The 12,385-nt window shown below is 48.8% G+C and overlaps 1 protein-coding gene across 2 annotated transcripts; it reads right to left on the bottom strand.

Moving 5' to 3' along the window:
• On the bottom strand, nt 1-2,870 carry YDJC (YdjC chitooligosaccharide deacetylase homolog). Of its 2 annotated transcripts, XM_051970138.1 has the most exons (5): nt 2,445-2,870; nt 1,959-2,118; nt 1,760-1,859; nt 1,436-1,613; nt 1-1,115 (listed from the first exon to the last, which is right to left on the bottom strand). In XM_051970138.1, the coding sequence occupies exons 1-5, from the start codon at nt 2,810-2,812 to the stop codon at nt 797-799; spliced, it is 1,125 nt and encodes a 374-aa protein (XP_051826098.1). In that variant the 5' UTR covers nt 2,813-2,870; the 3' UTR covers nt 1-796. The 2 variants fall into 2 exon arrangements, with proteins under 2 accessions (XP_051826098.1, XP_051826108.1); XM_051970148.1 differs by lacking the exon at nt 1,436-1,613 and having other exon boundaries at nt 999-1,115.
• Between the last annotated feature and the right edge of the window lie 9,515 nt (nt 2,871-12,385).

Below are 12,385 nucleotides of genomic sequence, written 5' to 3' on the forward strand. Positions count from 1 at the left end.
TTTTTGTTCGTTAAATTTTTTTAATTAAAAAAATACAATCCGGTCTCTATTCAGCTGGCAAAATGATTTTGCTAAAGTGCAGAACGACCTTTCACCCCACCTCACTCGTCCCTCTGGGAGTTACTCCAACACCAGGATCAAATATCAAATCTTCTGTTCTTTAAAGCGCTCCTTACCCAGGGTTCCACTCTGGATCCTGTTTGTTTCTTAGCAAACAGGGAAAAGGGGAACACTTATTAAGTGCCTACTGTATGCCAAGCACTTTACAAATATTATTTGTAACATTTGATCCTCTTAACAACCTTGGGAGGTAGGGGCTGTTATTCCCATTTTTTTAAAGCTTAGGTAGATTTGGTGAAATGACTTGTCTGGGGTCACACAGGTAGTCACAGCCTGAGCCAAGACTCCGCCCCAGGCCTCCAAGTTCCGCTGGAGCTTTCCCTCCTGCCCCATGGTTTATGTAGAGACTGTCAGTATGGTGCTAGAAGGAAGCTTTGGGGGCTTTCTAGTCTGAGCCCCTCATTGCCCATGGAGCAAAGCATCTGCCCACAGTCACAAGGAGAGATTTGAATTCAGGCCCCCAGATTCCAGAGGTAGTGCACCCTGTGAGCGCAATGGATGTCAGAAGGAAACGGGGACTCCCAAGTCCTCCCAAGTCCTCCCATTTGAGTCCCTTTTGCAGCCAAGGAGACAGAAGGGGCCTGTCCGGGATTTCCCACTGTTCGAGTGATGGCACCGCAGGCCCTTGTGGCCTAGGTGGGGCCTGTGCCATTCTGCCCACCCCCCTCCCCCAGCCTCAGAAGTCCTCGAAGGCACACAGCTTGATGCTCCTCTGCCGGTAGAAGTTGTGGAGTGCCGGGTCCAGCAGGATCTGCAGCTCATGGAGCCGCTCCCAGGACCGGGAGAAGGCGTCGGGCCCTTCCCCGCAGCCGCTGGTGGGTGACACGCTGGGGTAGCCAGGATGGGTCATGAGCTCCAGGGTGACGGCTCGGCCTCCCTGCAGGATGTCCTCCGGGCCCAGGACGCTCTGCACGGCCTGGTCAATGGCAGCTTTGATCCTGCCCACAGACATGTCTTTGCCCATAGTGCTCAAACCAATGTATGCATCCGGCCACCTGCGGGGAGAGAGGCTGTGACCCGGGGCTCCCCTACCTGGCCAGCCCTCACTTGGACGGTGGCCCCGACATCCGCGGGCCGCCCACCACCTCCTATGGCCCGGTCCACTCGGGAACAAGTCACGGTTTTCCTCCGACTGGACCAAAATCTGACTGACTTCCCATAAGTGGCCCAAGCTTCTCTAGGCTAGCCGCCGTCCTTCATCGGCCCCTTGGACAAGGTCTCTGGGCCTCTACCACGCTAGCCATTCCCTTCCCGAGCGGGGCGCCCCCGCTGCCTCGGGGCCTGCTGGGGCGGATCAGACTCCCCGGGACCTCACCGGAGGCCCAGCTCTTCGAACGCCTCCTTGGCGGCCCGGGCATCCTCCTCCACCGCCAAGGCGAAGGTCCGCAGCTGGGGCTCCAGCCACTCGCAGCGGCGCAGGCCGAACTCCACCGGCACCCGCGTGTACTGGACCCCGTGCTCCTGCAGCACCTCGGCGAACACCTGGCGCACACCTGGGGATAGGGCCGCCCCTGATCTAACCTGGGGGGGGGGGGAAGGGGGAAGCGGGGCCACGGGGAACTGGGGCACTGAGGGGCCCACCCAAGGTCGGGGCACAGACGGGACGCCTCCCAACCTCCTCCCCAGCCCCGCCTCCTACCTGGGAGCACGTGCACGTGCTGGTGGCCGTCCACGTGGGTGGGCTCGCAGCCCAAGAGGTCCAGGAAGCAGCGGAGCTGTGCCCGGAGCTCCTCCCGCACCTGCGGCCAGAGGGGGGAGAGGCGGGCTTGGGGCGGGGTCTTCTCTCGCCTCTCCCACCCCCTCTCTGCCAACCCCCCGGGGTGGGGGGGCGGCCTTACCTCGCCTAATGCCACCCGGCCCTCGGCCAACGCCTTGCGGAAGCCCATCTTGCCCAAGAAGAAGCCCCCGGGGCCGACCAGAGAGGCCCCGGAGCCCAGGCTGGGGCTCACGGGTCGCCCCTCGCTCAGGTTGGCGTGAAGGCCGGCGGGGATGCGGTGCCTGCGGGGAGCGAGGCTCTTGGGGAAGCCGGGGCAGCCCCCAGCCCAGCCCTGGCCCTGACAAGTCCCTTCCCCCGAGGGGTCCCCCTTCTCCAACCCAGGTCTGAACACGCTCCCGCCTCCCAGGGCCGGTCACCTACCAACCCACAGCATCTTCTTCCCCCTCCCAGGGCCCGTCCCTGCCCCCCCACCCCCACCCCCCAATGATCTTGGCTCCTCCCAGGGCCGGTGACCTGGATCCCCCGGCCATCCTCCCACGCTCCCCGCTCTCAGGGCCCCGCCCCCGGCTCCTCCCTCCCCCTCGTGGCCGGGCCGGCCCCCCCCCACCTGCGGGCCAGCTGGGCCGCGGTGTCGGCGGACGCGCCATTGACCAGGAGGGAGACCCCGGTCAGCGCCCCGGCCAGGAAGGCCTCCACCATGCCCTGGTCCCGCCGCGGGCAGTAGCCGAAGTCATCCCCGGTGACGACGAGCCGCACGCGGGGCCCGTTCGCCGCAGGCGGGCAGGAGAGAGTGGCAGGGCTGGCCATGGCTGAGCGGCCGCTCGGTGCGGGGGGAGGGGGGACAACGAGGGTCGGTCCGAAGCTGGGCCCGGAAACAGTCTCCTGGGCTGGGGGGGAGGAAAGAGGCCAGGTGGGGGCGGGGCCAGGAGGATGCGGGGCGGGAGGGCGAGGCCGGGGTGGAGCCAATGGCAGCATGATGGGCGGGCGGGGCCGAGGTGGGACGTGTGTAGGATGCGGGGTGGGCCAGAAGGAGGGATGTAGTGGGGAGAGCGGGGCGGGGCCGAGACGGGGCGGAACGGAGGCGGGGCCGGGAGGGCCGGGAGGCCCGGCTTGGTGGGTCCGGGGCGGGACCTGGAGCCTGAGGCCGCTGCGGACGTGGCCAGTAGACCGTGGGCCTGCGGGAGGTGGAAGCGATCTGGACAAAGGCCTTGGGGCTCAGGGGAGCCCGGCTGCGTCCTCAGCCTCTCGGCACTTCTCCCCTGGGGCAGGCCTAGGGGTCGGTGCCGGCGCTCTCGCCAGAGTCTTGTCCTTGGAGTTCTCCCGGGCGACTCACCTTCGTCCTGAACTCAGTATGACTCAAAAGGGGAACGGCCATGTAACGCTCCCGTGGCTCCTCTCAGCTCCAGGATCAAATACGAAATCCTGTTCGGCGTTCAAGGCCCTTTCTAGAACGGAGCCGCCCCGGAGGCCCCACACTCCAGTCGAACACGGGACAGGATCTCCCGAGCCTCGGCCTTTGTCCCTGGCTATCCCCCCATCCGGAATGTCCCCCCTCACCTCGGCCCGCTGGTGCTTCCATGGTCCCCCTCAAACCCCTCCGAATCCCGGAAGCCTTTTCCGGGCCCCCTGAATTCAGGGCCTCCCCTCTGTGGGTTATTGCCTCAGTCAGACACCAAATGGCTTTGCTCCTTGTCGCCTCCCGCTTTGGCCTTTGTCGCTCCATCGAGCACTTGGGACAGAACCCCGTCCAGCTCCAGGCTGATTGGCGGCAAATTGTGCGCGGTCCCAGGGCGGCTAAGGCGTCCCCCACTGCCTTCCTTTCACCGCCTCTGAGGTAGCTCCTGCTCTGGCAGCTCTTGGCCCAGAATCCTAATCGTCAGAGTCTTATTTGATAATTATGCCTGATGATGGACTTAGGCAGCTCATTACTGAAGTCTGCAAAGGTCACGAACAACTGGGAGCGCACAAACCTGGCAAGTCCGGGCTCTTACACAAAGGGAAGGTAGGAAGGCTTTGGGGGAAGGAGGCATCTCGAAGGAAGAGGGACGGCATTCCAGGAAGGGGGCACAGTTAGGGCAAAGACATGGTGACAGAAGAGGGAGAACAGTTTGGCTGGACTGTGGAGCGAGGGACAAGTAGGGCACCAAAAGCCCAAAGAGCTTGAGACAAATAGAGGAGGTAGCAGGATGGGGGAAAGTCACAACCCAAACTGCCTCAGCAAAAATAATAATAAATAATGGAAGCCTGAATCGGGAAGGCGGCCGGCTGTGGGAGCACAAGCAGCTCTGAGAACGCCAAGTGTGGGCAACTGCTTGGTTATGTGGGGGGAGGGGGGAGAAGCCCAATAAAATGCTGAAGTGGCTAAAAATTCTGGTGCCCTCCGCCAACATGAGGAAGCTCAAAAGGCGGAGAGGGGTGGGGGAAGGGAAGAAATATTGAGTTTTGGATATGCTGAATCTGAAGGGGCTCTGGGACATTTGGTGATGGTCAAAGATGAAGGACAATCAGTGGGTTTGGGGCACTAAAACGTGCCTGGGAGTCATTGGATCATTCACAGTTTAGATTTAAGCCCAAAGAACCTGAGGAGGTCACTGAGAATGGAAGAAATCTGAGAGCCTTGGGGGACACTCCTATGCTTGGGGGGGGGGGACAGTGAGCCATCGAAGAAGGGGAACCAATTAGGAGAGGAGGAGGAGGAGCTCAAGAGTAGTGGAAGAGAATATCGGAAGAGAATGTCCAGTGGGGAGACGGCAGGAGGGATGCAGGTGGAGAAAAGGCCATTGCAGAGGGCTGAGGAACCAGTGAGAGCAGATTGAGTAGAAGCAGCTTTTTATATGGAGTTTGGTTGACAGAAGGAAGAGAAATATAGGACAACGGAGGGGAGAGGAAGGTGGAGATGAAAAACTAGGAGAGGAGCGGCTAGAGCACCAGCCCTGAAGTCAGGAGGACCTGAGCTCGAATTTGGCCTCAGACACTTAACACTTGGTAGCTGTGTGACCTTGGGCAAGTCACTTAATCCCAACTGCCTCAGCAAAAAAAAAAAAAAAAAAAAAAAAATAGGAGAAGGGAGGCTGGGGACAGATTTCTCCTAAACGGCTGGTGCCGGACAAGTTCAGAGACAAGGAAAGATACAGGAAAATCCAGCGGGGAAGCAGTGCGGGGAAGAGGATGAGCAAAACCTTCAAGAGTTGTTGCAAAGGGAGTTGGGCAGGACATGGAGCTGCTGCTTGACCTGGGAAGCCAGTGGAAATGGGGAGGAGCGCTATTCCCTAGGCAGCCAGCAGATGGAGTAGCGGTGGCCAGACCTGAATGGATCTGGTAGAAACGCTTTGGCTCCTTTTCTAGAATGACTGGCTTATTTCTTGTTAAATTGTAGACTCAAGAGCAGGCAGTTCTGCTTAGCCTTCTGTGCCCGCTTTGTAGAGGCTTGAGGAGGCAGTGAAAGGGGAAAGCCCTCCCTCCCTCCCTTTCTCCCTTCCTCTCTCTCTCCCTCCCTTACTGTGGCTCCCACCCTTGGATCTGGGTATTGTCATCGAGGTCTACCCTCTATTTCCTCCTACAATCAGGCAGTTCCTCCTGGCCAGCTGCCACCAGGGGCTCTTCCTCTGCACATGAGTTGCAGGAGGAAGGGAAGGGCGAAGGAGTAAGGCCATGTGACCCGACAGCCTTGCCACGTTCCAGATGGAAAATTTGGTACTCTGATTCATTTTGGCCTAAGGGGCAGAAGGGAAGCCTTGGATCCAGTTCATATCTTTGGGGAAATTCATCCCAAATCAAAGCAAAATCATACGCTCCTCTCCCCAGAAAGCTTGCTATTTTAAGAGAACAAGACTGGAACCTTGGTCCTTTATCTCTATGGATCTTTCTAGCTAGACCTCCCCACTCTGTTCTTAAATAATCAGGTGAAGTTAGATTGGTCAGATGTCGCTGGCCAGTAAAGGAAGTTACAATTATTTAAACAAAAACAAGAAAAGTAGCTTTAGAGAACAGAGTAAACTCTTGAATCATGTGTTCTACTTAGGGAGAGAGGATATCAAAGGTGATAAAATTCTGATTAGAGAAATGCAAATTAAATAACTTTGAGGTACCATTTTATACCTCTCATATTGATTGATGACAGGAAAAGATGATGATAAATGTTGGAGGGGATGTGGGAAAACTGGGACACTAATACATTATTGGTGGAATTGTGAATGAATCCAACCATTCTGGAGAGCAATTTATAACTATATTCAGGGGACTATAAAACTGTGCATACCTTTCGATCCAGCAGTCTCACTACTGAGTCTGTATCCCAAAGAAATCATAAGGGAGGGAAAAGAACCCACATGTATAAAAGTGTTTGTAGCAGCTCTTTTTGCGGTGGCAAAGAACTGCAAAACGAGTAAATGTCCATCAATCGGGGAATGGCTGAAAAAGTTGTGGGATATGATGGTAATGTTCTGTAAAAAATGATGAAAAGGATGGTTTTAGAAAAGCCTGGAAAGATTTACATGAACATGAGTGAAGTACACAGAACCAGGAAAACAGTACATGGTATCGTACACAGCAACAGCCCCAGTGTTCAATGATCAGCTATGATAGATTTGGTTCTTTTCAGCGGTAAAGCAAGCCCATTAAACTTTGGATGCAAAATGACATCCGTATCCAGAGAGAGGATTATGGAGACAATGTGGATCTATTTGCACCTTTTTCCTTTTTAAAATTTCTCGCGGTTCTTCCTTTTTGTTCTGATTTTTCTCTACCAACATGACTCGTATGGAATTGTATAAAAAGTAAATATGCGTGTATAATCTATTTTTTTTTAATTTTTAAAAGGATGTATGATTTAGAAGAACAGGAACTTCTATTTGTGTCCCTCGTGCTTAGCACTGAGCCTGCCAAGAGGAAATGCTGAGCAAAGACTTGGTTTACTAACTGGTTGCCTGACTCATCCGTCACCCCTCCACCTTCCAACAGGAAGCAATACCCTTCCTGGTCACTAGAGGGAAACCAAAGCCTGTGTTTGTCCCCTAATAACATCCAGCCTCACCAGATTTGGGCTTTCAGGTCAAAGTGGCTGCTCACTTGTCATCCACTTATATCACTATTCTTTTATTTGATGTATTTCTTTTTTCTTTTTTCTTTTCCTTTTCTTCCTTCCTTCCTTCCTTTTTCTTTCTTTCTTCCTTCCTTTTTTCTTTTCTTTTCTTCCTTTTTTCTTTTCTTTTCTTCTTCTTCCTTCCTTCCCTCCTTCCTTCCCTCCTTCCTTCCCTCCTTCCTTCCCTCCTTCCTTCCCTCCTTCCTTCCTTCCTTTCTTTCTTTCTTTCTTTCTTTCTTTCTTTCTTTCTTTCTTTCTTTCTTTCTTTCTTTCTTTCTTTCTTTCTTTCCTGCCTTCCTTTCTTCCTTCACTCCTTGTTTTCCTGCTTTTGCTGCCCTAGTTTCAACCTAGGGGAGAAAAGTATTAAAACCAGTATTTTGTCACATGGCCTTGGCTGTGCCCTCCAGCACTCAGCTTTTCCCTCTTTTTCTCAAGGCTTCAAACAGCGCAGATAACTGCAGTTCTAATATAGGTGACATTCAAGTTTACAGATTCTCTTTCCATTCCATTGGATGGAAGATCACCAAAGACATCTTAAATGCAAAATTCAAATGGGCTTTTCTCATTCCTTTTCCTCCTTGAGCACTCTGAATAGCTTTGGACATCACTTCGATACCTTAATGAAAAGGGAAGAGAATAAACATTTATTAATTACCTATTGAGTGCCAGAAACTGTGCTATATGCTTAACAACTACTTACAACAACCCCATGAGGTAGGTACTATTTTATTTTCATTTTGCAGTTGAGAAAATTGAAGCAGTAATGATAGATCTAAACAATTGGAAGAATATCAAATGCTCAAGGTTAGGTTGAAATAATATAATAAAAATGACAATTTACCTAAATTAATCTATTTCTTCAGTGCCATACCAAACTGCCAAGAAATTATAGAGCCAGGAAAAAGAATAAAGTTCATCTGGAGAATAGTGAGGCAGACAGGGGTGAAATAACTTGCCCAAGGTCATACAGCTATTAAGTGTCCAAGGCCAGATTTGAATTCAGGAGGAAGAGTCTTCTTCGCTCCAGCCCAGCACTCTTAGGGCCCTAGATTTTGCATCACAAGACCTGAGTTCAGATCCTGTGACCTTGAACAGGTCCTCTCTGAGCCTCAGTTCCCTGTTCTGTAACATAAGAAGGCTGAACTAGATGGCACAAATCTATGGACCTCCCATCTTTCCTTGATGTCCCTCCTGTCCTCATCTCTTTTGAGTCTGGATCTTTAATTAGCAACTACCTCATGATCATCTCCATGGAGACACGTCCCAAACAAAACTCGTTCTTCATCTCTCCCCCTGGAATGGGTGATATTTTCTAAAAAAGAAGTCATCATATGTCAGTATTATTGCTTACCTTAATCCTGCATAGTTTGTTTTACACACTTAAAACTAGGATTGTAAGAGACCCATCCACAAGCTTCTCCAACACACTCCAGAACCCAAGATGCAGTTGAATTTTATCAAGGACTCTACCCTTCCTCCAGCCCCAGAGTCATCACTCGGTGACCATCTCCCTTCTCAAGCGAGGGCTGGCCCTGGGCTAGCTCACATCGCTGCCAGTGATTTGGGTAGAAGAACAGATGGCCTGCTTATCAAATGTTCAGGTGGCACAGTTCGGGTGGTAGCTTAACAAACATCCTGGGTGCCAAGGTCAGCATTCTAAAGAAAGAATCTTAGCCCAAATCTTGGCCCTAGAGGGCTACTATGCAGTAAAAAGTCCCACACCTGGTAGTCACAAGGGCAAGACTGAGAGGCTAGATGAGCCATAGGTTGGGGATTTTAGTGGCTTGAGGCCCCAATGTAAGTCAATAGGGTGATAGGGTAGCCAAAAAGGGGAAGAAAATTATTACAAACCTATCACATACTAGGCACTGTGCTAAGCACTCTATAAATATCTCACTTTTCACAACACTGTGGATTATTTGACAGTTGAGGAAACTGAGGCAGAGATTTAAGTGCCTTTCTCATCTGAGGTTGGATCCCCAAGTCCTATCGACTGTGCTCTATTCACTGCCCAGGGAGCCAGAGGGATCTCGGGCTCCCAAGAGTAACCCTCACCCCTCTTAGATCCCCCCTCCTCGGGGTACTATGCTCACTTTTGGATGGGCACCACATTTGGGGAACAATATCGAGGAGGACATACCCAAAGGGTAATGGTTTGGGGAAGGCTGGAACTGGAAGGACTCTTAAGACCAGGACCGCCCCTCTTTTTATGGTCTAGAAAATTGAGGTCCAGGGAGTGGAGATTGGGCTGGAGTCATTCTAAGATCAGAGGCCACTAGGCGGCGCAAAGTACACAGAGTGTTGGGCTTAGAATCGGGGGTTCAAATCCCACCTCAGACAGAATCACCCTGTTTGCCTCACTTTGCTCATCTGTAAAATGGCAAACTGCCCCAGTGTCTTTGCCAAAAAAAACCTCAAATGGGGTCACAAAGTGTCAGACTGAAGAGTAAAAGCATAGATCACAACAGTGTAATGTTAGTAGCTATTTGAAAAAAAAAATACTCGTAAACAAATTGAAAGGAAAAAAATGATAGTTTATTTCACTTTCTCGTTCCCCGCCCTATCCTTTCTTGCTCCACATTGATTTTTTACAAAGTACTCAATTTTTATCCCGACTCAAATCAAACTTCTCAAAGATACAATGTAACATATGAGAATGTTGGAGAGTTTATGAGGGTCGTTGAAAAGAACAGCAATCAGACACCTATAGTTCAAATATTGGAAAACCTAGAAAGAAATGTATCGAAATCCAAAGCTGCAACAAAAAACGAACTGCCTTGGAACCATTCCCATGGAACCAGACATGGTGTCTGACAGTTTCCGTATCACTGTTTTTCTCTGAGAAATTTTATATGTCCTGTAAGTTTGCTGAAGCACTTCAGTGACTGCACATAGTTTGGGAATCTTGGTATTAAGCATTTACTGTGTGATATGCACTGTGCCAAGAACTGGAGATACAAATATAAGCAGCAAGAATCATTTCTAGCTTCACAGAGTTGACATAGAAGCATGCTGAAATCCTCCCCCTTCCTCCTTTAAGCCGAATAGTGCAAAATATTAGGACAATACTTGAGTGTGAAGACCTGAGGCACACTTGAATGAGAAACTTGAACAATTTCTATCAATTCCAAAAGAATCTCCTTCACAAGAATCCTATTTTAATTTTTTTTCATTTTTATATTTTATTCTTACTAAAGGGTTAATCACTTTCTGAGAGGAAACTCAGAGAAACTGGATGGAAATTGAAAAGTCATTATAAACTCAAGGAGAGGAAAGGATTAGGTGGTAAAAAAAAATTATAGGAGAAACACCTTAAAACTTTTTCAAATAAATTTTTATTTATGTCTTTTTAAAAAAATTTAAAAATATTTGCTCCAGGATCATTTTCCTCCCTTTCATATGGAGTTAAAATTAGAGACAGGAGTAAAATCTATCATATTTCAGTTGAACTCAAAAAGTAGAGGTGGCAATCATGATTTCAGACTAAGCTAAATTGTAGACATGATAAAAAGAGAAAAGCAGAAAAAGTATTATTTTTATTATGCTTTGAAGACACCAAAAATCAATATCAACACAACATATACTCACCCAATATTATAGCAACTAAATATTTAAATGAAGTTAGTCTAATTAGAGAAATAGAAAGTCCAACTATAAATGTGGAAGAGCTTAATGTACCTCTTACAAATTAGACATATTACTAAAAAAAAAAAAAAGTGAGAACCTGAATAGAAATTTAGAATATTTAGCTCTGATAGTTATCTAGCAATTGCTAAATGGGAATAGAAAAGCATGCTTCTCAGATGTGATGGTCATGGGATTCTTACTGTTACCCTCAGCCCAGCTCAGCCCAAATCTGGTCCCACCCTTGAGCCACAAAGAAATCATTATGAGTTTCACTAGAACAATGATCAGGTCAGCACATTCTGTAATCACATTAATAGGTTACCATATGAGAGTTACCACAAAACATAACACAGAAATCAGCCAATAAAAAGTAGCATCAACAGGATGCAGAACAGGACATTGGATAGCAGCCCTCAACAAATCTTTCCCCTATCATGGCACCTTCATAGCTCCTCCTTCTTTGCTTTCCTTGGGTGAATCTATGCTAGCTACAATATCATTACTATAAATTAATATCCCCCAACGGGCTTTTCCATATGTGTTCTGGGTAACCACGTGTCCACCATAGCTTTAGGACTTAGCCATGTTAGCAAACTCCTCCTTTAACCTCAAAAATTATGTATCTTGTGATGTGATGAGCGCCATTTGTTCTATAAAAATCCTTGTCTCGCTTTGTTGGGCTGCTAGCTCCTTCAGGGAACGTGGTCTGTCCACTGAATGTGTAAATCTCATTGAAATGCCTTTGCTTGAGTTGGATAGAGACTGAGCTTGCATTCTTTCAGAGGCAACACCAGGACACATATCTGATACCTGAACAAACACAATGCAACCTCATAAAGAAGAGGATGCTCTCAGACACCAGATAAAATTTATATGACCTGATGCAGAACAAGGCAAACAGAACCAGGACAGCAGTTTGTACAATGAAAATAATATGGTAATGACCAACAAACTCTGATCGACACAGTAATTAACCATAATTCCAGAAAATTCATGATGAAATGTGCTATCTACTGCCAGAGCTGATGGACGTGTGTGTGTGTGTGTGTGTGTGTGTGTGTGAGAGAGAGAGAGAGAGAGAGAGACAGACAGACAGACAGACAGACACAGACACAGACACAGACATAGAGAAATAGAGGGGGGAATAGAGACAGGCAGACACAGACAGAGACAAAGACAGAGAGAGGGAGAGAAGTAAAGAGAGGAGAGTCAGAGACACAGAAACAGAGAGAGAGAGAGGGGGGGGGGAGAGAACCAGAGCCAGAGTGAGGACAGAAAGACAGAGAAAAAAAGACAGAGAGCGAGATAGAGACAGAAGAAACCGAAGCACAGAGATAGAAAGAGAAAAGACACAATGAAGGAGTTTATTTGGTTTATGATCAGTCAATAAATTAAGTGCCTACTATGTTGCAAGCTTTGTGCTAAACATTAGGGATACAAAGTAAGTCAGAAGACTGTGCTTGATCTCAAGGAGTTCCCAGTATAATGGAAAAAATTATGCAAACAGCTATGGATAAACAAATTGTAGACTGGATAAAGTGGAACAAACAACACCAAAAGAATCTTACCATAGAAAGTTATCATGGTGACTGGGAAGATCAAAACACAAACTTACAAGAAGACAAGTCAAAACTGCTATATCCAAAGCTTCTGGAAGAGTTCAACAACAACAAAAAAAAGGATTCAAGAAATCAAATCACAGAGGTAGAAGAAAAACTGGCAAAAGAAAAGAGAATGATACAAAAAAATCATGAAATGAGAGTTATCAGTCTGGTAAAGGAATCACAAAAAATTCTGTAGAAATTAACACCTTAAAAAAAATAGAACTCCATCAAATGAAA

Source organism: Antechinus flavipes, chromosome 1 (assembly GCF_016432865.1).
Source record: "Antechinus flavipes isolate AdamAnt ecotype Samford, QLD, Australia chromosome 1, AdamAnt_v2, whole genome shotgun sequence".
NCBI classification, from domain to species: domain Eukaryota; kingdom Metazoa; phylum Chordata; class Mammalia; order Dasyuromorphia; family Dasyuridae; genus Antechinus; species Antechinus flavipes.